General features: G+C 40.6%; 1 protein-coding gene across 2 annotated transcripts; it reads left to right on the forward strand.

Moving 5' to 3' along the window:
• Positions 1-23,896, forward strand: LOC121300894 (U6 snRNA-associated Sm-like protein LSm4). 2 transcript variants are annotated; one of them, XM_041229861.1, is made up of 5 exons: positions 1-99; positions 1,366-1,407; positions 1,916-2,014; positions 20,395-20,584; positions 21,054-23,876. In XM_041229861.1, the coding sequence occupies exons 1-5, from the start codon at positions 97-99 to the stop codon at positions 21,158-21,160; spliced, it is 441 nt and encodes a 146-aa protein (XP_041085795.1). In that variant the 5' UTR covers positions 1-96; the 3' UTR covers positions 21,161-23,876. The 2 variants fall into 2 exon arrangements, with proteins under 2 accessions (XP_041085795.1, XP_041085797.1); XM_041229863.1 differs by lacking the exon at positions 1,366-1,407 and having other exon boundaries at positions 2-99; positions 21,054-23,896.
• The last annotated feature ends 3,177 nt before the right edge of the window (positions 23,897-27,073 follow it).

Here is a 27,073-nt window from a genome sequence, read left to right on the forward strand (position 1 = left end):
GCCCTTGTCTGGACAACCCCAGTATTGGATTGTGACACTCTTTGGCGGTGTGTTGGAGACTGACATAGTATAAATAAATTACAGTAATTATTCAGAATGGTGAGTTTAAGCAAATACAATATCGCGCATAACAGAATGTGTGTCATATAAAAATCATGTTTCTTGGCCGTCCTATCTGAAGAGTATCTGTTTTTAGTAATAGTAGTTAAAGTGAACGTAATTTCTTGGTTTTTTATCCTCGATTAAGTATTACGCATTAAGGAAATTGTCTTAACTGAGTCACTCTGGCGATGAACATGTTAAAATAAATCTTCTTCTTTAGCGTGTGCTGTTCTTGCGCAGCCAAGCAACTGCTGAATCAACAGCTGTGTGTAGAGCACGGAGTCCGCCCGGGAAACTTGTTAAAATAAATAACGTTATGTAACATTAGCAGTTTCTGTTTTACAAAAAAAAAAAACTAAAAATAATGCCGAGTTTGTGACTATGGCCTGTGCATATTGTAATGCCGGGTTTGTGACTATGGCCTGTGTATATTGTAATGCCGGGTTTGTGACTATGGCCTGTGTATATTGTAATGCCGGGTTTGTGACTATGCCTGTGTATATTGTAATGCCGGGTTTGTGACTATGCCTGTGTATATTGTAATGCCGGGTTTGTGACTATGCCTGTGTATATTGTAATGCCGGGTTTGTGACTATGCCTGTGTATATTGTAATGCCGGGTTTGTGACTATGCCTGTGTATATTGTAATGCCGGGTTTGTGACTATGCCTGTGTATATTGTAATGCCGGGTTTGTGACTATGCCTGTGTATATTGTAATGCCGGGTTTGTGACTATGCCTGTGTATATTGTAATGCCGGGTTTGTGACTATGCCTGTGTATATTGTAATGCCGGGTTTGTGACTATGCCTGTGTATATTGTAATGCCGGGTTTGTGACTATGGCCTGTGTATATTGTAATGCCGGGTTTGTGACTATGGCCTGTGTATATTGTAATGCCGGGTTTGTGACTATGGCCTGTGTATATTGTAATGCCGGGTTTGTGACTATGGCCTGTGTATATTGTAATGCCGGGTTTGTGACTATGGCCTGTGTATATTGTAATGCCGGGTTTGTGACTATGGCCTGTGTATATGTGCTCAGCCAGCGTTGTGATTTATCAATACGAGGAAACCCCACTTACATGAAGCTGTCTTGCTTCAGTGCAAACTAAAGGAAGGCGACTCAACATCGTTACCTCTCTGAGTGTTTATAGCTCGCTGCTTAACAATTTACCAGTTTTAAATTAAAATCGCAAAGGCAGGTACGTTTAATTGTATGTGTTCCAGTGTAACGCCGGAATTATAATTTTGCTCTGTTTTCAGCTTCCGTTATCATTGCTTAAGACAGCCCAGAACCACCCCATGGTAAGTGAAAAACAAAACCTTAAATAATCGCTAAGATACTCCTGTAACATTAACAGGATCAACATCAGATACCGAAGGACAACAGTCTCTTTGTATTTATTATTATTATTATTATTATTATTATTATTATTATTATTATTATTATTATTATTATTATTTAATATTGACCACCTTAATATTTCAGTATTTTCCCCACAGACCACAACCAGCATAGGACCAAAAGCATATCCATAATACTAAACCCCTTCAATCAAAAGAAAGTTTTCTGTAACATGTGTTTCTTTCAAAACTGCACGTTTGAGATCTGTCTGTGCACCCTTTGCAAGTACAAAATAGGTAAGATTTCTGAAGTGTATTTTGTTAGTTACAGTTACTGTAATAAGTCTGTGACACCCCCTTCCCTGCCACACTCTGTTTTAGATGAATGTCCTCCCTCCGATGAAGAGATGTTTTTATAGTCCCGAGCCCTGGTTTGAGCCTGTGCGTGCGGTTTGTTTTTTCTCTGCAGCTGGTGGAGTTGAAGAATGGGGAGACGTACAACGGGCACCTGGTGAGCTGTGATAACTGGATGAACATTAACCTGAGGGAGGTCATCTGCACATCCAGGGTATGAGGCTGTTGTTGAAGTTATTTTTTTAATGTTTAGAAGCATGTTTTAAGTTTGTTAGATTACTTCCTTCTTTGTCCTTGCACCTATTTGCAAAATGCAATAGGTAGTAAAGTACTGTTGTCTTTCATTTTTGCCTGTGTTTAGTACCCTGTTTACACTAGCCTCCTTTGAAATGACTTGGGACAAGTTTTTTTTTTTTGGTATTAGTATAAATGCTGCCATCCTAATTCCAACTGCCACAAAAATGGCCTAATCCAGAGCTGGCTTGGGTCTGTTTGTTTCTCTGCTGTGAATGCAACTGTGAAGGCAGGTTTTGAGCACCGTTCCTGGAAAAACTGCACAAACCGATTACTCAGATGAGCTGTTGTCTGGGCTAATTTACCATTCCAACTAAACAACTGAAGAAACAGTTGCTTGGAGTTGTGAAGATCACAGTTGTCCTCAGAGTCCAAGTAAGGTGTGGGGTTCTGGACAGGTCTTTGTGAAGCTCTGCAAGACCAAGGCAACCACAGTTTTGTTTTTCATTCTCAAGTGTCTGTGGCTTAAGTTACTGTTTTTATAATTGTAAGCACCAAATTTAGTCAGGTAATTCGGCATACAATATTCCATATATGCTGAGTATTTAAAACACCCGTTTTGGGTGGGGGTAAAAGGGTTATTGTGTAGTTAGAGAAATGGCGTCTTAACAAAATATGTTTTTGGTCATAGATTCTCATTTATATTACCATTATACCAATGGTACAGTGTTGCTTAGCGTTACACATTTCTGGTTTATTCTCGATTCTACTGAATTACAGGATTTTTAATTTATACACTGAACCTCATTTAGGCAGGATTTCTAGTCAACCATTCAGTGTTTTCCCTGTATTTTCTAGGAAGTACACTTTTTATTTTTATTTTTACTCTGACAATACAATAAGCAGCCCTACACTGTAGCCTAGGATACATGCACGTGTAGATGTCAGCGGATCAAATAACATTCAAAGGTTGCACATGATTGGGTCTCTGCTTCACAAACACATTATCACCTTATTCTGTTGGCCAATCAAAGTTTTCTTGTGGTGGGCGTAGTAAATAGCTAAACTAAATTGAAATACAGATGAAACTGTTTTATATCACCTCGCTTAATATCACGGCCTGTTCATTGCCACGATTTTTCAAACCACTGTTTATTACGGAGGGGTCTGTTGCGACAGTATTGTCCATCAGCTGAAACACGGCTTAACACCGACAATCTTAAGCCCAAAATCACCACGGACAGGTGGATTCTGAACTTCTACTGACATCGAGTCCCGTGCAAATAGTCTATTTCTTTTTATCCCGGACGCTCTTCCGCTCTAAAAAAAAAAAATTTAAAAAAAAAAAAAAAAAAGTGTGTATATATATATATATATATATATATATATATATATATATATATATATATTTCACACACACACACACACACCACAACCACACAAGGTGGCACACACACATACACACACACTGCTGTGCAAAAGTCTTAGACATGTTGCATTTTCTCTGATCCATTATGAGCATCAATAATTTACGCAAAGCCTCCACTAGTGTGTTCTATTATAACAACCTTGACTTGCATAAAGAAGGAAAAACACTGAGTGAAGTAGCTTGCATCACTCGATTTTCAAGGTGTGGTATCCTAAGCATAATCAACAAGTACAGAGAAACATTGTCTGTAATTGACAAACCCAGGACTGGGCTGTCTAACAAGGATGAGCGATACTTGAAGATAATATCTTGAAGGAATAGAAAGTGTTGAATTGACAACAGAGCTGGCAGAAGACACAGGTGCCGTTGTCCATTAAAACTTAATCGGAAATCGGTTACCCGGCTCATCTGATTCACATTGCTGTAACGGCTGCTCCTCGTGTCGAAGTGAGTGACACGAGAGCTTCTATTATTGGATTCAGGGCTGTTTAAGCAGGCTAATGGGCTGAAAGGTTTATTTTGGAAATTGCGAGACTGCAAAATTGACTACAGATTACCCGTCACTATTGTGCTGGATTAGCTTATACCTATATATGCGTCAATAATGCATGGACTGGTCTAATGCACCTTCTAGATCATTCAGACTTTGGCTCTAAAGCAAAAAGTTGAAAACTGATGAGCAACCAATCTGTCAGGTTCCAGTGTTTGCTCCAGGACTTACAGACTGAGGGTCAGTGTGGCCCCCTCTCAAATTTTTAGGGGGACATTTTCTTCAGTGAGGGGGTCAGTATATTTGATTCAGAACCAACCACCATTTCTTTTTTTTTTTTTTTTTTTTTTTTTTTTTTAATATTTTTTTATTATCGGCTTTTAGTTTAGAACAGAAAAGAAAATAATGTTAAACATATATAAGTATGGTAAGGATAGTACCTAGTTAGTCACGGTGGTTGCAGGTGTCACAGATTGCTAGTGTCGATTTTTGCAGATGTTTTTATTAAAGACATTTATTTTTATCCCTGTGACTTTATTCTCCCTCTGTCATTTTCGCCACGATTTTGAACGCATTGACCGTGACTGCTCCGTAATTTCTGTCCAAATTTTCAGTGACAAACTCCTAGCCCTACTTGTGGTCGTTTTTTTGTTTAATGGCTGTGTGGCAGGAAATGACTGAGCAGTGATGTCAGACTAGAAGAAGGACGAACAACAAAGGTAACTGCATTTCAAAAAGACGCGGAGTGCGCAGTTTATTAAATAACAAAATTAAATAAAATATTTAAACAAAAGAAACTGCTCACAGAGCAGAAAAATAAAATATTTAAACAAACAAAATCACTAACACAAACAACAACAAATATAGGTCAGGCTGGGCAATTGCCTTCACTGATCCTATATACATTTTTTTACGTCTTGTTTCTCGCTCTCGCTCGCTCTCTTGCTCTCCTCCGTACAGCCACCTTGAAGTGCAGAGAGCTGCAGGTATTTATATAGGTGACCATCTCGCAATTAGCAACAAATTAATCGCTTAATTCGGGAGATGGCCACCTTCTGCACATGTTTTAATTAGCATGGATGGGAAGCCCATCCACATTGCAACAAAATACAAAACACAAAAACAACAAAATACATTTTCAAAACAAAACACTGCATTCGCCGACATTTATATATTAATAAATAAAACAAACACAAAACACAGTACAGGGGCGGAGGGGGAAACCCTGTTCTAAAATAAATACTGAACAGGGCTGCTTGCCCTGTTACATATCGCCCTTGTGCAACGCACACATGGCCCCAATGGCCACCTCCCCCCTCAGTCTCAGTGTCCCGGAACAGGGGTCTGGAATAATGCATGGGGGTAGCCATGGTGGGAGGTCCTTCACCCCCCACTCTTTCGTGGCTGGCAGCTCCCTCTTTCGTGGCTTGAGCCACTATTCCCTCCCCCCCCCCTTCTTTGTAGTTGACAGCCCCCTTTTCTGAGGCACCGGCCTCGGTGCTTCCTGCAGGACTAGCAGCGGCCCCAGGCGGTGCAAGCCAGGCATCGGCCCCAGGCGAAGCAGCACCCTCAGCGACCCCAGACGAAGCAGTACCAGCAACCCTAGGAGAAGCAGAGGAGAGACTGGCAACCCCAGGTGAAGTGGGACCCTCGGCAACTCTAGGGGATAAAAGAGATACACAAGCATGCCCAGGCGATGCGGATCAACAGGCATCCTTGGGCGGTGTGAGGCAGGGCAGCAACGGTCCCTCAGAAGGTAACAGCGGCAGCGGACCCTCGGGAGGCGACGGCGGGAGGAGAGCCAGGCCTAGCTGTGGTGCGGGGGTTGGTCCTCTTCGCAGCTACTGTGGCTGGGCGTTTTTCCCCGTGCTCCCCTCAGCAACCTCTGCAGGGGCTGCTTAGGTCCGGCAGCATCCTGCCCTGGTCCCTCCAATGCTGAAGGGAGAGGTAGCTCCTGCTTCTCTCCCTCTAGCGGGGGTGGAGACAGAGGCAGCTCCTGCTGCTCTGCTCATTATGGTTGAGACAGAGGCAGCTCCCGCTCCTCTTCTCCAGGTGGTGATGGTGGTGGAGACAGAGGCAGCTCCTGCTGCTCTGCTCCTGTGAAGGCGGCAGGGGTTCCTCCTCTTCTGGCTGCAGTGGAGAAACCAGCAGACGTGCTCCCTCTGCTGGTGGTGGTGGGAGTGACATGCAGTCCTCCCACAGTGGTGGAGGTGGAACCAGCAGGCATTCTCCCTCTGCTGGTGGAGGTGTGAGCTGCACACAGTTTTCCCTCTGAGGTGGAGGTGGAACCAACAGGTATTCTCCCTCTGCTGGTGGAGGTGGGAGTGACAAGCAGTCCTCCCACGGCGGTGGAGGTGGAACCAGCAGGCATTCTTCCTCTGCTGGCGGGTACCTGGGATGTAAACGTTCGGCCTTCCCCCTCTTGGGCTGTGGACGCACCGACTCCCCCCTCTTGGGCTGTGGATGCACAGACTTCTCCCACTCCAGGTCTTTGTCCTCTCTCTCCCACTCTTTCCTTCCTTCCTCTCTGCCTCCTCACCTCTGCTTTTGTGTGAGGGCGGCGGCTTTTCTGGGTTCTCCAGGGTCCCTGGTCCAAGAAACACTGCAAACACTGATCCTACACAGTTTTTTACGAATTAGTTACAAATGATTCACTTAATTCGGGAGATGGCCACCTTCTGCACGAGTTTTAATTAATGTGGATGGGATTCCCATCCGTGCTGCAACAAAATACATTTTCAAAACAAAACGCAGCGTTCACCGACATACATATTTTAATAGATAAAACAAACACAAAACACAGTACAGGGGCGGAGGGGGAAACCCCGATCTAAAATAAATACAGAAGAGGGCTGCTTGTCCTGTTATAGGCTGCCATTTCAAACTGTTAATTTACTGTTAATTCCAGAACCACATGACGTAGTTCTTAAGTATGATTGGCTATTGCTTGGATTAAAGCCAATTTGTATTGAATGTGAGTTGCCTGTTCGTTGTATCATGTAACAGGTTAAATCCTCTGGAGTGTTGAATGTGAATCGGGATCTGTTAAAAGTGATCTGGAGATGTGCAGGATGTAGCAGACCATATTGTATCCCCGCTTCACGATGCTGAGGCTTAACCCTTCCAAAAGCTGCTCTGCGTTTCGAAACCTCGGAGCTGAAATCAGGAAAGATGTGCACTCTCTTGCCATGGTAGTGAAGGGGGGCCATGCTCTCGGGCGAGACGCAAGATTCTCTCTTTCGCTTGATTAGTGATGGATTCTGGCAATAATTGCTCAAGGTCTGTCCAGGTTGTGGCTTTGGAGCAAGGGACCGGTGTGCTCTATCCAGTGTCGGAGGGGTATCAAACTTCTCTTTCCCAAAAAGTTCTATAAAAAAATAAAATCTGTCGGTTGTTGCCCTTAACTGCCCTCCCGTATCCCAATCGCACGTAGATTCTGTCTACGGCTCCTGCATTCCAAATCGTCCAAATTAGATTTTATGGCTGTATTTTCGGTGGTGAGAGTGGAGCATATTTTTTTCCAAGGCAGCAACCCTGCAGTCCATGTCACCGAGAGATTTCTCCACTTTTTGCAGTCGGCTGCCGTAGCTTTCAATCGTGGTTTGTACATAAGAACATAAGAAAGTTTACAAACGAGAGGAGGCCATTCGGCCCATCTTGCTCGTTTGGTTGTTAGTAGCTTATTGATCCCAAAATCTCATCAAGCAGCTTCTTGAAGGATCCCAGGGTGTCAGCTTCAACAACATTACTGGGGAGTTGATTCCAGACCCTCACAATTCTCTGTGTAAAAAAGTGTCTCCTATTTTCTGTTCTGAATGCCCCTTTTTCTAAACTCCATTTGTGACCCCTGGTCCTTGTTTCTTTTTTCAGGCTGAAAAAGTCCCTTGGGTCGACACTGTCAATACCTTTTAGAATTTTGAATGCTTGAATTAGGTCGCCACGTAGTCTTCTTTGTTCAAGACTGAACATATTCAATTCTTTTAGCCTGTCTGCATATGACATGCCTTTTAAGCCCGGAATAATTCTGGTCGCTCTTCTTTGCACTCTTTCTAGAGCAGCAATATCTTTTTTATAGCGAGGTGACCAGAACTGCACACAATATTCAAGATGAGGTCTTACTAGTGCATTGTACAGTTTTAACATTACTTCCCTTGATTTAAATTCAACACTTTTCACAATGTATCCGAGCATCTTGTTAGCCTTTTTTATAGCTTCCCCACATTGTCTAGATGAAGACATTTCTGAGTCAACAAAAACTCCTAGGTCTTTTTCACAGATTCCTTCTCCAATTTCAGTATCTCCCATATGATATTTATAATGTACATTTTTATTTCCTGCATGCAGTACCTTACACTTTTCTCTATTAAATGTCATTTGCCATGTGTCTGCCCAGTTCTGAATCTTGTCTAGATCATTTTGAATGACCTTTGCTGCTGCAACAGTGTTTGCCACTCCTCCTACTTTTGTGTCATCTGCAAATTTAACAAGTTTGCTTACTATACCAGAATCTAAATCATTAATGTAGATTAGGAATAGCAGAGGACCTAATACTGATCCCTGTGGTACACCGCTGGTTACCACACTCCATTCTGAGGTTTTTCCTCTAATCAGTACTTTCTGTTTTCTACATGTTAACCACTCCCTAATCCATGTACATGTGTTTCCTTGAATCCCAACTGCGTTCAGTTTGAGAATTAATCTTTTGTGCGGGACTTTGTCAAAAGCTTTCTGGAAATCTAAATAAACCATGTCATATGCTTTGCAATTATCCATTATCGATGTTGCATCCTCAAAAAAATCAAGCAAGTTAGTTAGGCACGATCTCCCTTTCCTAAAACCATGTTGACTGTCTCCCAGTACCCTGTTACCATATAGGTAATTTTCCATTTTGGATCTTATTATAGTTTCCATAAGTTTGCATATAATAGAAGTCAGGCTTACTGGTCTGTAGTTACCTGGTTCAGTTTTGTTTCCCTTTTTGTGGATCGGTATTACGTTTGCAATTTTCCAGTCTGTCGGTACCACCCCTGTGTCAAGAGACTGCTGCATGATCTTGGTTAGCGGTTTGTAAATTACTTCTTTCATTTCTTTGAGTACTACTGGGAGGATCTCATCCGGCCCAGGGGATTTGTTTATTTTAAGAGCTCCTAGTCCCTTTAACACTTCTGCCTCAGTTATGCTAAAGTTATTTAAAACTGGACAGGAACTGGATGACATGTGGGGCATGTTGTCAGTATCTTCCTTTGTAAAAACTTGTGAAAAGTAATCATTTAATATATTTGCTATTTTTTTTTCTTCATCTATGATTTTGCCATTTGTATCTCTTAAACATTTAATCTCCTCTTTGAATGTTCTCTTGCTGTTGTAATATTGGAAAAACATTTTGGAATTGGTTTTAGCTCCCTTAGCAATGTTTATTTCTATTTCTCTCTTGGCCTTTCTAACTTCCTTTTTGACTTGCGTTTGCAGTTCTGTGTACTCTTTCTGCGTACTTTCTTTTTGGTCCTTTTTTAATGCTCTGTAAAGTGCCTTTTTTCGCTGAATATTTTTTTTAATTGATCTATTAAACCATTTTGGCAATTTAGTTTTACATTTAGATTTGTCTACTTTAGGGATATAATTGTTTTGCGCCTCTAGTACTACATTTTTGAAGAACAACCATCCTTCTTCTGTGGGTGTTTTCTCTATTTTACTCCAATCTACTTCTGTTAGTCTCTGTTTCATACCTTCATAGTTTGCTTTTCTAAAATTGTAAACCTTAGCTTTAGTCATTACTTTTGGGGATTTAAAAAACACTTCAAATGAGACCATGTTGTGGTCTGAGTTTGCCAGTGGTTCTCTGACCTCTGTTTTAGTTATTCTATCTTCGTTATTTGAAAAGACTAAATCAAGGCATGCCTCCCCTCTAGTGGGTGCCTTGACAAATTGTGTTAGGAAGCAGTCATTTGTCATTTCCACCATTTCTATTTCATCCTTCGCGCTACCCACCGGGTTTTCCCATTTTATTTGGGGGAAGTTGAAATCCCCCATTAGTATGGCTTCTCCTTTGCTACACACATTTCTAATGTCATTGTATAACAGATTATTGTGCTCACCGTCTGAATCTGGCGGTCTATAGCATGCTCCTATTATTATGCCTTTTGAATTTTTGTCCGTTATTCTGACCCATATTGATTCGGTTTTATTTTCTTTGTCCAGGTTTAACACCTGGGCTTCAAGACTGTTTCTTATGTATAGCGCTACCCCTCCTCCTCTTCTGTCCTGCCTGTCTTTCCTATACAGTGTATACCCACAAATATTATATTCGTCCCCATCACTCTCAGACAACCACGTTTCTGTAACACCTATCACATCATAGTTACCTGTTAGTGCAGTAGCTTCAAGTTCTAGAATTTTGTTTCTGATACTTCTAGCATTTAGATAAATACATTTAATGGTTGTCTTACCTGAGTTGTTGTTCTTGTTTTGATGCGGTCTCCCTTCTGTTTTTTTATGTTGATTTCTCCCCCCTTCCTTTCTAGTTTAAATGCTTCTGAACCTGCTCGAGGATCTTTTCTCCGAGTAGACTGGTTCCCTTGTTATTTAAATGCAGTCCATCCCGTCTATACAGATAGTCCTCGTTGTAGAATGTGGTCCAATGATCAAGATAGGTGAAGCCTTCCCGTGTGCACCACGTCTTCAGCCATGCGTTTTGATTAATTATTTCCAGCTGTCCATATGGTCCTTTGCAAGGTGCGGGTAGTATACCAGAAAATACCACAGTTTTGGTTTTCTCTTTTAATTTCCTTCCTAGCTCTCTGAATTTGTTTTGCAGGGATTTTGGTCTGTCTCTTCCAATGTTGTTTGTACCAATGTGGACGACTACTACCGGGTCGTCTCCTGTTCGTTCTAGGAGCCTGTCCACGTTCTCAGTGATGTGCTTGACCGAGGCTCCCGGAAGGCAGCACACTGTTGTAGTAAGGGGGTCCAAACTGCAAATTGAACTTGCTGTGTTTCTCAATATGGAGTCCCCAACAATCATGACCTCCCTTCTTTTTGCTGTCTGGTCACCACTGTCAATAGGGTCCTGGATGTTGTTGGTTCTGCTCCTCAAAATTCTGAAGTGACTCAAATCTGTTGGTTGTTTTGATTTCTGGTGGTTGTGTTTGAGGAAGTTTCTTTTTTTCCCTGCTTCTGCCTACCTGAACCCAGCTGTTCTGACCTTCTATCTCCCTGGTGGCTTTCAGTCTGTTAGGGGTGATGCAGACTTCCATGAATTGTGGGTGTGCCAGTTCCTCAAGATCCTGTTGCTGTCTCACTTCTTCCAGCTCCATTTCTAGCATACTTACTAGTTTATGCAAATCCTGGATCGCGCGGCACTTTACGCACACTTGGTTTAGCTCTGCTGGGTTTTCTCAGATTTCTCACATCAAGCAGGTGTCACAGATTACTGGCTTGAAGACCATGTTGATTTTTTTTTTTTTTTTTTTTTTTTTTTTTTTGAAGTTTAGTTTCTTCTGCAGCCTACAACCTGCTTTCAAACTGCTTCGAAACTGCTCTGTACTTTTCCACGCCTGTACTTCTCCCACTCGCTGTCGCTGGGAAGACTGCCTCGTTTAACGGCGTTGTTCTGCTGTGCTGTTGGCTCCTCCCCTCGCCCGTGTCTCAAAACGGTGCTGAATTTGAATCAGCTGCTCCAAGTTTCAGCTTGTTTGTTATCAGAACAACACACGCGGCTGTTTGACTTTGAGCTGCTGCTGTGTTTCCCCAATGTCCTCTGTTTTCTGATTAAAGCAATTCAAGATGCAATTTCTCCTTTTTGCTTCGAAACTGCTCTGTACTTTTCCACGCCTGTACTTCTCCCACTCGCTGTCGCTTCCACTCGCTGTCGCTGGGAAGACTAGGGTGGAGATGGAGGATCGGGATTCAATCAGGCCGTGGATCCTAGACATCGAGGCTGCCAGTGAGGCCAGGGACGAATCACCGCCATCTTCAGCTGCATGGTCCAGCCTGTGTTCAGCCGTGCCGACTCGTTTGGTTTCGGAGGTGTCTGCAGCTTGAGCTCGCTTGGTCTTGATTTTTGACATCGTAAAAAGTGCTAATAACTTTTGTAATGTAGTAAATCTGAAATAACTAATACAGTAGGTTTGCATTAATGAAGAAATTATTTTGTAAGAGCTAGCTTGAGACGTGTCTACTCACTTAGCATGCTAAACAGTGCCCTCACCATTTCTTATTTTTGTTTGTTGTAAATATACCAACAGATTTTACTGACCTTTTGTTTCTGAAGTACAAAAAATAAAACTGTAAAGCTGTAGATATAACCAAGGTGTCTCTACAGTACTCACTGGCAGGGTTTTAATAGTGCATTCATGACGTGTCACACACAAATGATGCATGATTATGCTCATTCCAAAAGTGCGCGGCAAAAAAAAGTGTGCGACTTAAGTGTCATTACTTTGGTAAAGTGCTCGCTAATTGGCCTGATTAGTCCCATAGCAATAAACTCGACAGTCGTGCAAAATACTTCGTGATAGACAGTCATGAAATACCACGATACCTCCTCCACTTCCCCTATATAAAAGAATGCTCTTCTCTGGGAACGTTCTTTCCACACTGTTGTCTGGTGAGGGTCGCGGCTAAATTATATATAAATTGTATATAGAGATGTTGATTTATACCAATACAATGATGTCAGCAGTTTATAACATTATTTATTCATTTCAGTGTATTTTGAATAGGGCTGGGATTTAGTCACGGTGGTTGTGGGTGTCACGGATTCCGTGTCTTTTGTTAGTGTCCTCGATTTTTTGCTGATGTGTGGAACTTGCGGGGGTGTTAGTAAATTGTGTTCAGTCTGTATGTGATTTTATTGGAAAGTGTTTCTCATTAACATTAAATTTCACGTTTTAAATTTTCACATTTATCGTTTATTAATTAATAACTACATATTTTGAACTAGCTCCAACAAAAAGTTCTGAATCAAACTAAGCTCTTCAATTAAAATACGTCTTGAAAGTTATGTTATCAGTTCATAAATTCAGTGTGTGAGTGTGTACTATACTAACTGTCAGCTTTCGGTGCAGGACATACATTGAACATTTTCCTCTTTTTAATTGAAATTATTGTTCCACTTGTGTTTTAATTGTTGTACGGTTGAACTTAATGTTCATGTCTCTTGTCAGACCCACACCCTCTTTGTGTGATCCTCATGTGTTTTTTTTGCACCCGGTGTGTTACGCTTGTTGTATCTTACCCGTTCCCCTGTTTGCGTCTTTATTCTCCGCTTAATTCAGCGCTTATAAATACTACTGTTAGTAGTCACGGTTGCAGAGCAAATAAAAAGCAACACATTGAAATTTAATTTGCTTGTCTCGTCCTTCTTTGCTGAACCTGTGCACACCAGCGCCGCAATATGCTTTTATTAAAGACACTTATTTATTTATCCCTGTGACTTTATTCTCCCTGTCGTTTTCTCCGTAATTTTGAACGCATTGACCTTGACTGCTCTGTGATTTACGTTGAAATTTTCCGTGACAAACTCCTAGCCCTAATTATGAATTATGTATGAGAACTACTAGATCATTATTATCAAAATAATAAAACTGAGTAATGTAGCTTTTTTCCTCGCAGGATGTTTGAAGCTTCCACCCCTTCTGACAGCACGCAACACCAGGTCTGCTGGACGGATGAGGAAAGTCGTTCCCTCCTCCAGATTGTTGCGGACCTGGGGCTAATAGATGAACTGGATCGACCTCGCCAAAGAAATGCCACCATTTTCACCAGTATTACTGGTTCTCTGGCTGAACTTTGTATAAACAGAATGCTCCTCCGGGTACGGGATAAATTCAAGAAACTGAAATATCTGTACCTGCAGGAGAGACCATGCCTGTAGTCCTCCGGTCAAAGCTTGAGGTCCCAATTTCGGTTCTGGGAGGAAATGCACCAGTTAATGCTGTGGTCCTCAAAGTAATTTGGGCACGGGCATAAATTGATCTTACTTGGCTGTTTGCGGACACGTTAACTATTGCATAGGTTCTTATCTTACACCCTGCCTTCTCGTGACCTGCCTTCTCGTGACATATACAACATATATATATATATATATATATATATATATATATATATATACACACACACACACACACACCGCACCAGTCAAAAGTTTTTCATGATCATCTGTGCTTTTAATTGTATAAACTTGTCTATAAACACTTAATATTTCATTATATGATACTGATCTTAAAAACTTAAAAAAAAGATGGTGAGTAAGTAGATTCAAGAAAATGCAGAGACCTTTTCTGCAATCAGTTGTTAGGTTTATTGAAATATGCAGGGAGTCTGGTCCCAGGTACAGGACAAACAGATTACCCATTCTTACAATTTTTGCATGACATTAAATACCCTTCTGTATAGATGGTCCACCTCCTCTTTCTCTGACATTTTAACCATTTGCAAAGGTACAAGACATTATTCTGTTACCATATATTTAATTTAGTGTGTGTGTGTGTGTAGTCTTGTGTGACGACCTCTGAAATCAGCGCATTCTTCAGACCCCTGGTGCCCCAAAAGGTCCATACATCTAGTTTTTGTCATCTTCCTTGTTCCTATCTCTCCGTTTTGCTTGAGACCCTTTGAGTCCAGTGGCGTTATCTCTTATTCTCCCTGAGAACCTTTGGGTCCAATGCCAGTCCCTGGGAGCCTTTTAGCTCCTTTATGCTTTGCATTCCAAAAGTCTTAAAGCCTGGCCCCTTCTGGTCCACAGTATTGTTATCTTGTTAGCTTGCAGTTAATGCTGGGCAAGAAGCTTGTAGACACAAGGTCTCTATCAGTTGAACCAAACAGTCTGCTATCTGCAATATTAGTCTCTTTTCAGAAAAGAACACCAGTATAGCTCTGCCAGTCCACGTGCGTAGCAAACTGTTAATCAATTCTCGATCCATGTTTTCCAACAGATACGTGTACTTATATAAGCTGATAATCATAAGTGAATTGCATTAAAAAATTAAATTTTTAAATAAAAATGTAAATATTGTCAATTTCAATGAAATGGTCACCCAAAGCAAGGGGATTTCAGTCTGAAGCCCAAGTCAGTTAAGTCTGAAATGTGTATGATACAGTGTTAGAACACTGGCCTAAGTATAAAAGCATCTTTGTTAGATGTTTTCTGAGTTAACTAGCATGTTACCTAATTAACCTTTTGTCACCAATTATTGCTAACAGGTGAGGGTCCATGATTATTATAAATATAGGTAGCATAGGCACAAGTTTGTCATTCCTGAGTGTAAGGGAGCAGAAAATGGCAGAATACACTCAGTTAAGAAAAGAAAAAAAGACAGTCTGTAATTACTTTAAGAAATGAAGGTCAATCTTTAAGACAAATCGCAAGAACTTTGCAAGTGTCTGTAACTGCTGTGGCCAAGACCATCAAACGATTTGAAGAAATGCACTCGTGAGGACCGAAAAAGGTCAGGCAAGCCAAGGGTGACCTCAGAATCAGAGAACAAGTTCATTCGAGTCACAAGTCTGCGAAACCGGCGATTAACTGCCCCTGAAATACAAGCTCAGCTAAATGCTACTAGAAGTACAGATCTTTCAACATCAACTGTTCAGAGGAGATTGCGTGAAGCTGGCCTAACTTGAATAATTGCTGCAAAGAAACCATTGTACAGAGTGCAGAATAAGAGGAAGATTCTTGCCTGGGCCACAAAACACAGAAACTGGACGTTTGAGGAGTGGAAGTTGGTCTTATGGACCGATGAGTCAACATTTGAAATATTTGGGTCCAGCCGCTGACTATTTGTAAGACGCAGAGAGGGTGAGCGCATGAGTTCTGCATGTGTGGTTCCCACTGTCAAGCATGGAGGAGGCAGTGTCATGGTCTGGGGTTGCTTTGCTGGTGACAGAGTTGGTGATCTTTACCAAGTCCATGGCAAGCTCAACCAGCATGGCTATCATAGCGTACTTCAGAGGCATGCCATTCCATCAGGATTATGGCTAGTTGGGCAGTCCTTCATTCTTCAGCAAGATAATGACCCGAAACACACCTCAAAGTTGTGTAAGAACTATCTGGTGAAGAAGGAAAGTGAAGGACAACTCAATCTAATGACCCGGCCTGCCCAGTCTCCAGACCTCGATCCCATAGAACTTGTATGGGACGAACTGGACAGAAGAGTCAAAGCAAAGCTACCCACAAATACCCTACATCTCTGGGAATTGCTGCAGAAGAGCTGGGAAGACATGTCTGGTGATTTCCTGCTGTTAACTGAATGCCTTGTGTTTGTGAGGCTGTTATTAAGGCAAAGGGTGGCTATTTTGAGGAATCCAAGATTTAGAGACAATTTTCAATTTTCTTGAACATTGCTTTGATACTCCTTATGTTCTGTTTTATATATTGTAACGTGTTTTTATTTTCAAGTATTTACAGTAATGTATACAATGTAAAACATTGTCAATTATGAAAAAAAAACTTAATTTCCAGCAACTGTAGTCAAACTTTTGACTGGTACTGTGTGTGTCTCTCTTTCTCTCTCTCTCTCTACACACACACACACACACACAGAGTACTGTGCAAAAGTTTTAGGCAGGTGTGAAAAAATGCTGTAAAGTAAGAATGCTTTCAAAAAGACATGTTAATATATTATAATTATCAATTAACTAAATGCAAAGTGAGTGAACAGAAGAAAAATCTAAATCAAATCCCCTTTGCCTTCAAAACAGCATGAATTCTTCAAGGTACACTTGCACAAAGTCAGGGATTTTGTAGGCATATAGTCAGGTGTATGATTAAACAATTATACCAAACAGATGCTAATGATCATCCATTCAATGTGTAGGTTGAAACAGCCAAAAAGCCATACTTCCGACACGGAAACAAGGCCAAGCGACTCAACTATGCACGAAAACACAGGAACTGGGGTGCAGAAAAATGGCAGCAGGTGCTCTGGACTGATGAGTCAGAATTTGAAATATTTGGCTGTAGCAGAAGGCAGTTTGTTTGCCGAAGGGCTGGAGAGCGGTACACGAATGAAGCAACGGTGAAGCATGGTGGAGGTTCCTTGCAAGTTTGGGGCTGCATTTCTGCAAATGGAGTTGGGGATTTGGTCAGAATTAATGGTCTCTTCAATGCTGAGAAGTACAGGCAGATACTTATCCATCATGCTATACCATCAGGGAGGCATCTGATTGGCCCCAAATTTATTCTGTAGCATGACAATGACCCCAAACATACAGCGTAAGTCATTAAGAGCTATCTTCAGCGTAAAGAAGAACAAGGAGTCCTGGAAGTGATGGTATGGCCCCCACAGAGCCCTGATCTCAACATCATCGAGTCTGTCTGGCATTACATGAAGAGAGAGAAGCAACTGAGGCTGCCTAAATCCACAGAAGAACTGTGGTTAGTTTTCCAAGATGTTTGGGCCAACCTACCTGCAGAGTTCCTTCAAAAACTGTGTGCAAGTGTACCTAGAAGAATTGATGCTGTTTTGAAGGCAAAGGGTGGTCAAACCAAATATGGATTTGATGTAGATTTTTCTTTTGTTCACTCTGCATTTTTTAAATTGATAAATATAATCTATTAACATGTCTATTTTTGAAAGCATTCTTACTTTACAGCATTTTTTCACACCTGCCTAAAACTTTTGTACAGTACTGTATATATGGCTCTGATAAGGCCAAGTCTCGGGTAGTAATTGTGCGTGCTGCGCTTATTCTTTAAATAATTTACATAAAATATGCAAAGCAAATATTTTTTAATAGCATGTTTACACAGATAACCATGATTAAACTAAGACAAATGAGGATAGATAGCGTCTCGCTTTGTTTCAGTTTGACAATTTTTCAATTTGTTTAATCTCCAGTACAGTTATTCACAGAAAGTGGATTCGGAACTAAATTTACTACGGTGTTCCCCTTGTCTGGTGAAATAAAAAAAAAAAAAAAAAAAAAAAAAGAGATGGAAAATTAAATTGTAAATACTGGAATGTATTATTTTTTTCTCAATAAGTCGGCAAGATTCAGTGCTTACCCGGCATATTAATACCCTGCCTCTGCTCACGAATGATTGGACAGGTGTCATATCTTTCATTTTCCCATTGGCTACTCACTTACCTTCAGTTGTCATGCAGAATACCGTGAACGGCCTCTTTTTGCTTATGATTGGACAGCTGCGTAAAACTTGGCAGATATTTTACTCTCCTATTGCTTAAACTTACAGTTGGTACCTGCACGTGAAACAGACCCAGTTTATGTCCCACCTAGCTAACTAATGATTGGGCTACCGCAGAGACAATGCAGATATTCAGTTGGTTGATCGTAAAAGCCAATCAGAAAAAAAAACAAAAGTCGCGGACGTACAAGCATAGCATAAGCGAGCAGCTCTGTAAGCAGACTGCTGTTGAGCTTTTGTTGGAAAACGTATTTAAGGGTTTATTTACCCACGCTACGACCCGCCAGAAATGTGTTCATGACCCGTAATTTAAAAACAGCTGCTGCGGGCATGATGGTCTGGCTTCGTGGGTACGAATTTGCCTGCAGGCACGACTTTGAGGACCACTGGGTTAATGGGTGACTGGCCAGTGGCAGTGGCATCGGACCATTTGCTGGAATCCTCATCCTCCCAGACATCCTGTGAAATACCAGCTCAATTAATTGCACCAGCAATCATTTACTTTTCAAAAACTAAAATATGCTGCAATTTTAAAACATGGAAATCTATATTATATTATTATTATTATTATTATTATTATTATTATTTTCTTCTTGGCAGCATGAACTGTTTTAACTGCAAGCCCGTTGCATTCTAGACAGATGGGGGGGGGGGGGCGTAAAACCTCAGGTATTGCGCAGCATCTCTTTTCAGCGCATTTGGTGATATTTAAATAAACCCTCCCATTTTATTATTAATGTGGACGACTAAATTCTCTCTCTAAAATAAACATGTAAACGTGGAAGCAGAACTGTCATGACCATGAAAGCGCGAGAGATCGGTTGTCACGCTTTTCAGTTTTTGCATGTAAATTGCCCCAGTGTTACTTTTGGGGAAAATATTGGGAAATGTGTATGTGCTGGTGTATCACTGAGTAAAGGATATTCTTTGTACCAAATCACTTTAGAACAGGGGTTTCCAATCTTTTTGAGCTGCGTACCCCTTTCCAAAAAATGTACTCTGCGTATCCCTAACTGGAAGTCAGAATAAAATGAAAACAAAAACAGGTCTGTACAATAACATGATACAACAAAATGCACAAGCCTTGGAGTGTGTTATGGATACAATTATAAGTTACAGTATTATAAATGAATTTAGAAAAATGTCACTTAGTCAAAAGTGGCCACTAGATGGCTCTAGAGTACTGAGGTTGGTTTGACTCTGCATAACAGCATTTAAATATGACGGAGGTGAAATCTTGTTGTTTGAATAATTGAAAGATACGTAGACTTTGCTTAGTTGTAGTAGAAAGTGATACCAATTAGGCAGCACACTTGATGCTTCAAATCGTGCAAGAAGGATTTTTTGTAATTTTAAGGTTGGGTCTTTTTTGGAAATGGGCTTTTCTGTAGTACCTTTTCTAGTTGTGTACATGAGAAATGTTTTCATCAAATATTTTTATAGTGCTGGGATTAATTTTTAAATATTCAAACAAAAGCTACTGGAAATGTATTCGGTGGCAAGAATGATCATGTTGGTATTCATTTATATAGCTCATTTAAATGACTGAATAAAAACGTTCAAGGGAAACCAATGCATAAAAATGACGCATTCTACTGCACAGAAGTGTTTCTCTTCTAATAGGTCATTTGAGGGGTATTAGTACTTCTTTTTAATAACATTCCACCACATATGATCAACATGCATATGTGAAAATGACTTTGTATAAGTAAGCTTAAGCCCAGCATACATGTGGAAACTTGTTTCAAGCATTCCTTCTGCACGCAAAAATGGAGGAAAGCCTGGCACTGCACTTCAAACTCTGTAAAAGAGGAAAGCACAGGGCAGAGTTGTGTGGACAAGGGAGTAGATCCTAAACCGTGAGGAGAGAGGAGTGTACCGTCATCTTTTGATTGAGCTGCACTTGAGTTATCACAGTTTTGTTCGAATGGATCGATACTGTGGAGGAGCTGCTGAGGCTTGATTGAAATAGAATTCCAAACCAGGTCATTTTCTGTAGAAGTCGCCAATTTGCATAGTCACGTGATCACTGACGCATGCTCACGGAGCCTGTCCTTATTGGCTGAAGGCAAAATGTTTCTTAATGTTTCTCAAAGCAGATCCGTGGTTTACTCCGGGAAACAGCCAGCCTACACGAGGAAACCTCTTGTTTGGAAACGTTTCCTTGTGTATGCTGGGCTTTATGCTGTACACGTCCTACTGTGTAAATACTGACCTGCATGTCTTTGAGAATAGTTAAACACTACAAATCATTTGTGTGTATTGTGAAGAGATCCCTGTTCTCTGTCTGTGCAGGATGGTGATAAGTTCTGGAGGATGCCGGAGTGTTACATACGAGGCAGCACCATCAAGTACCTGCGGATCCCAGATGAGATCATCGACATGGTGAAAGAGGAGGTGGTGTCAAAGGGCAGGGGTCGCGGTGGCATGCAGCAGAACAAGCAGCAGCAGCAGAAGGGCCGTGGGGCTGGAGGTGCAGGCAGAGGTATGAGCTCCTTTGGGGGACACATTCCATATATCAGACTGAAATTATATATTCAGTTGCAGACAACAGTATTGGCACCCCTGCTTTAGTATTTAGTGTGTCCTTTTGCTTTTATTACGGCTTTCAGGCGTTTATGATAATTAAACAGTAGGTTACATTTTGTTGTTGAAAGCTGGGACCATTATATTGTGCATATTTCCTCTAATCAGCATAGGGTGCCAATACTTTTGTCTGCGACAGTATGTACGTTTTTCGGTATGTTCACATACCTTTGTCAAAGGAAAGTGTGTTTTAAATGTATGTGTATATATTTCTCACTTGTAGTTTAGACTCTTGAAGTAAAAGTTGCAGTTCGGTACGATGGCTTCCTGTGCTGTACGTGGTCTAGCTGCAATTGGACCATGTGACCTGCAATACAGGAAATAATTAGACATTTTCAGTGAGTGTGCGTTTTGTCATTCCCCCACAGGTGTGTTCGGTGGGCGTGGCCGAGGCATGGCAGGTGCAGGTGCAGGTGGCCGAGGGCAACAGGAGAAGAAGCCTGGCAAGCCTCCAGGAGGAAAGAGCCAGCACTGAGAGGCCTAGCCTGTCCGCCTGTGTGTGCTGGAGTTCCCACACAGCAATGTGAAGCACACTACCTGACTGTGTTCTACTTCATGTCAAAGCTACATCTTAGTTCTACTAAATGGAAATTAATTTTTGTTTCATCAATAGCCCTGCAGGTTAGAATATGTTAACTAGTGTATTTTTTCTGTTTTTTGGGGGAGGGGGGGGGGGGGGGGGGGGGTGAAGTAAAGTCTAATTTAGGGGTTGGAAACCTGACCACATTTTTAATAAAGGCATACATCAGCATAACATTCTCATTGTGCCTTTTAGTTTTCTAGGGGTTATTTCCATGAAGCTGAGCCCTTTAGTCTTCACAGCACTTACAAGTTCACTTGTGTGGCAGGTAATAAGACTCCATATGCTGCCCATAGGATCTATGTGGGAGTCTGGATGTCGGGTTATATTACCTGAACTACAGGAAGGAAGTCAAAAGGAACTGAGCACAACGGTGCTGATAAGCATAATGACTTTAACAGGAGTTCACCTGGCAAAGTAGTCATTAAATAGTGTTCACTTGATTTTTTATTTGTTTATTTATTTTTTTGGTATTCTGTTGATTTGCAATCATAATATTTATTTTAGCTATACTGTACATGTACACACATTGCAATTAAAAAGAAAGTGGTAATCAAAGTGATATGAAGTGGGGGTGGAAATGCACCACAAATGCATGTGCGGGATATTAACCAGAGTGTGACAATACCTGAAGTGATGTTATCTGGAGCTTATCCCCACTGACTCCCATTATATTCATTTCAGTGTGGTGAAAATAAGCAGAGTGATATTAAGCAAGCTTGACATTCATTGAACTTGGTGTTGCGGCAGGTCTGGAACACCAGTAAGGGAGAATGTTGTGCTAATAATGGCTAGAGACTTCACTACAGCCTTGGGTCTTGTTCTAATGAATGTATTCTGTCCTGGGGGCATCACGTGATGCTTGCAGTAATGGACAGGCCAGTGCTCGGGTTCCGGGTCACTTTTCACCTGCAGATAGATTTGTACTGTGTCAGGTGTGTTTGTGTCTTCTAGTCTTGCCTGAAGTTACACTGCGAGTTATTTTTAAATCTTATTTTTAGGCCCTAAACTGAAACTAGTACGCCCTATTATGGACAGAATTGAAAGTTTATCTAACGTCTAGAAAAGTCTGTTTCATATCGGTGCATCTTTTAAGAAAAAAGGTGTTGAACTGTTTCTAGAAATGAAATGGACAAGACATTTAGATACAGTTCATAAAGATGAGTAGTTATCCAAGGTGGCAATTATGTGTTTTTTTTGTTGTTGTTTTTTTTTACTTTTAAGGAAGTAGCCATTCTTATGTGTGGTGATTACTCCTAGTTTTTGGTAGACAATATATTTGATTGTTTAGTCAGTTGATATAAAGACAGAAATTTCCTGTGTTTACTTGGAAAATGAATCCAACTTTTTCCTTTTATAGAATGATAAAGGCGTGCTAAGCAAGGATTGCATAAATTGCATTTATTTGAAGCCTTGCTTGGCACTCCTTTTGTTGCCTATGGGCAAAATTAAGACTATTGATTATCATGCCACATTAAAGCAGTGTAACCAGGGGTTCAGACACCATTGTATTGCTTCTACTTAGCTTTAATAACCTAACTGTTCCCCGGTTTATTGAGGTGAGAATCTGTAATGTATTTATTTTTTTATGTTCATGCAATGGTTTTCAAATACAACACTATAAATGAACCCCAGAGTTCTGATCTACAACACATGAAGTGATTCCGTACCACGAACTGACAGCAACGTTCTCTGTAGCATTGTCTTTGCATCATCTAAAATAAAAATAAAAAAAAAACTTAAGATCGTCAACAGAATTGAAGGGGAGCCAGTGATGTTATTGCTAGAGCTTATGAAAGATTTAAATTGAAAACTGTCAGCCCTGTTTTTGTAAGGCCTTAATTTATAGATTGGCAGAAATAATTAAACTTTGCCATTTAAACATTAAGCTATAAAATACCAGGACAAAACCTGATTTTTCAGCAAGCCATCATTAATAAAAGTGATTAAACTAGAGGTGTAATACTGTATAACATAGTGATGTCTGGTTACAAACATTCTCAATATGTTAAAAGCTGAAGTTGAGGAAATGAAATGGAAACAACTAGTTGCCCTAGTTAAGACCTCTTGTTTGTTGGTTGTTTGCTGCTGTGGTTCTGATCGTGTGGATGGTGAGGATTCAGTTTGAACATGCCTGCTTGGTAAACTGCTTCAGGATGGGCAGATATAAATGGTTTCTGTTGGAACCAGTGCATGTTTACACCTATTTCTTTGTTGAAACCACTGTTTAAGTTCACTCCCATGAGTTGACATATGACTCACATATTCTGTGCACTTAGCTGGAGTAAATAGGAACATATTTGCATAATAAAATCCAGCAGTACAGAGGGAGCGGCTGTGTAGTTAGTTTTGTATGTGTTACAGGATAAAGAGTGTGCTTGTTTAAATGACCCCTTTTGTATTTCCAAATCTATTTGGTAACTAAACAAGAGTTTTGATTTATTTGTGAAATATGTTTGATTTACAGACTTTGATTGCCTGATTTGGCAAATAAGTACTACAATATTTGATTTATTATACAGTAGTTCTTGTAAATACATTTTCAAGGATTTTTGTTTTTTAATTTAATAAATATATAAAAATGACTGACTTGTGTGTGTCTGCTATTGCCGTCTGCGGGGCTGCCTTACACAGGGCAAACACAAGGGAACTGGAGATAATGAGCAGAAAGAAATGCTTTTAACTTAACAGCAGCAGCTGGGGAAGTTCTCCTGACTGCATTGTTATATGGAGCAATGTGTGCTGTTTAATGCGCTGTCCACTATGCCTTTAACCTTATTAGCTGCCTTTAAACCTGCTTAAAAGTGCTGAATACGGTTAGCGTCTACACTACAGTGTTTAATACTGCACTAGAGAACCAGACTCAGTTCGGTTCTAAATTAGATTGCATAGTTTGTCAGAAGTGTGGACGCTGTAATACCAAACTACATTTTTGTGTATGCTTTGATATGTTTTGGCACGTGGATGTTACAAATACAGTACATTGAGAACAACTATCCATACTGCTGTACTGTATACAACGTATGAGGCTTGTTGTAAAATGGTGGATCATAGAGCAATGTGATCAGATGCTGAAATCAAGGCACATATATATGGAGTGATGAAATCTGTTAAGGAAAAACACAAAGCCGTAATGTTCATGCTAAGCAGCGCTATGTTTTCCAGGGGCCCGGGCTCCATCTTTGCAAGGTTGTAAACAGGCAGTGCATGCTGGGATACTATTGTATTAAGTCTCAGAGTCCATTGCGCTGTTAGGAACTGGAACCAAACCTTTTTAATATTGTTTGTATGTGTTCAGGCCGACTAAATATGAAACGGTACTTCAGTGTGGACGCTTTGAGCTGGATTAATAAAAACGTTTTTGAGTACGGTTCTCGAGATCAGTTATGTAGTGTGGACAGGACCTAATGTGCCAGGTTGGTGCTGCTAGAATACCAATTTATGATGCAATACAAATGTATGGTTGCATTTATTAAATCATTGTTTAACTTCAGATTAATGGTAGTTTCCAGTAGTCTCTTTTTAAGCCAACAATTTAGAAAAGGCCTGGTACAAATTTACATTTGCACTTTACAGATTCATTAAAAAATAAGGGAAAAAAAGTTACATGCCGTGCATTAAAGTTTAGTCATTGCCTGATTACAAAAGCAACACCCCACAAAATATACAAACTGATCCATGAAGCCTAGGTTTCTTATATCTACACACAGTCAGCACTTGGATGTCTGTTACCCAGATACTGAAATACTTCTGTTGAAAATATAGTACTGTACCAACAAAACCACTACAGTACATCTAAATGGAAGCCTTATTTTAAAACAGTTCTTTTCAGATATGTATTTTTTATATTGTATCTTTTTTGTGTTCCCTGAAAAACTGATAAGGGTTGGAACGGGCCAAAATGAAATAATCAGATATGCGTCACACACGTTTAACCGTCGCTGAAGTCAAACTTTTATAGGGTTGGATATGTGAGTGCTGACTGTGTGTGTGTGTGTGTGTATATATATATAGTATATAGTATAGTATAGTATATAAGGTCTATAGTATAGATTGATTTGTAAAAGCCTGGGGTTAAAGATAGTGCTAAAATAGTTGAGCCATATTCTTTATAACAGGAAAGAGGATTGTTGTGTGCAACAGCTATCGGGGGACTGGTCAGATAACATGCTTGTAAAATCAAAGTCCAATAAACCAGTGCACACACATACAGTCATAAACTCAGACTACACCAATCTATGGGTTTTAAAAGACAAGGGTATATAGGCGAAAATTTTGCCTCGAAGTGGTGGCTTAAGAAGTTTCACCTTTAATGCAACATCCATAAGGTATATCTGCAGAAATAAACTTGTTTATTGCCACTGTTTTTTTTTTTTTTAAATGTGTTTCGAATTCTATGTACGCCCACTTGTACAAATTTGCTCATTGTTTTGCCTTTACTCAGGAGACATTTACAATGTTCTTTTTAGAGTAAAAGTGACAGGGAATCTGCATTTCATTATGTTTACATTAAAGACTGAACACAGGGGTCTTTATGTACTGCCGGAGGAGTGCTGCATTCTTGTACTGCAAGTGTATTTGAAATGTTTCTTAATTCTAGAAATCCCCACACTTCCTCCTCCAGTATGCTGTGCACCCCCTGCAATACTTGCCCTCTGGGGGCCAGTGAAGCTCACTGTTTGCCAGCCTTGGAGCCTGGCTGTGCTGCTCAGCAAGGGAGATTCCCAGCACGCCTGGGGGAGAACTCTGGACTTCATCGTCTCGATTCTCTGCTATACTTATTTTCTGTTTTCGCCTCTTCCGGCTCTCGTCACAAGTCACAAGCACTCTCCTCTCCTTCTAAACCCTGGAAGCCCTTCCTCCATGCAGTCTTTGGTCCTGATAATGGAACAGTTATTGTTACCTATGTGGTGCTCCTTAGTGTGGTTTTATTTGAAAATAAAACCTGTGGCAAAACCCTTTAACTGAGGATTTCATGGGGCTTGCCCTGTGCTAGCATTGTGGAGTTCAGCACTTAGAGAGCCTTACACTGGAGGCTGCGCCACTCTTCAGTCTGAGTCACATACATGTCTGCTGGGTCTTTATATATTCTGCAAACAGTGACGATGTGTAGGGGGGGGGGGCACGCCTGGTCACATGCCCCCCCAGATTTCTGCCAGGCAGTGCTGAAAACATTTTTTTTTTTGCTGGCCTCAATACGCTTCAATCAGTACTGCTTTCAATTAGTATACACGTGAACTGCCACTCAAAACTGACCGATGACATGCTTGCTATCTGCCAAAGCACGTGTTTCAAATTTTTGTTTGTGATTGGGCTATTTACTGTCATTCGTGAGAGGTTCAACCTTGAACTCTTCTGATTGGAGAATGCACAAAGCTTTTACACTTTACAGTCCAAACGGACGTGCAACATGACATAACACTGAGTGAGTGACATGAAGTATGGCCTGACAGCGGTAGGGGAAAGGAAAACTATTTAAAAATTAGCTATGTGTTTTGATCGTCCTAATTTGTCTAAACTGCAGAAAACTGTTGATGAACCGTCTGAAGACAGCAAGCTAGCAGCTACCACCAGCAGTCCTGTGCTAGTCAAACGGTAATTAAATGAGTCAGGATTTGTGAGATTAAATAAAATGGTTTGCTTTGCTTTGAACACAAAATGTTAGTTAACAAAAATGAACAACCATAAGTATGAATGACATTATATATAGTTATTTTTATTTGTTATCATAATGTGTAATTGAAATCTGATGCTCGTGTTAAAAGTTCAAGTCCTTTGCTTTGCATTTCCTTTTTGGTTTTAATCAGA

This window comes from Polyodon spathula, chromosome 26 (assembly GCF_017654505.1).
Source record: "Polyodon spathula isolate WHYD16114869_AA chromosome 26, ASM1765450v1, whole genome shotgun sequence".
NCBI classification, from domain to species: domain Eukaryota; kingdom Metazoa; phylum Chordata; class Actinopteri; order Acipenseriformes; family Polyodontidae; genus Polyodon; species Polyodon spathula.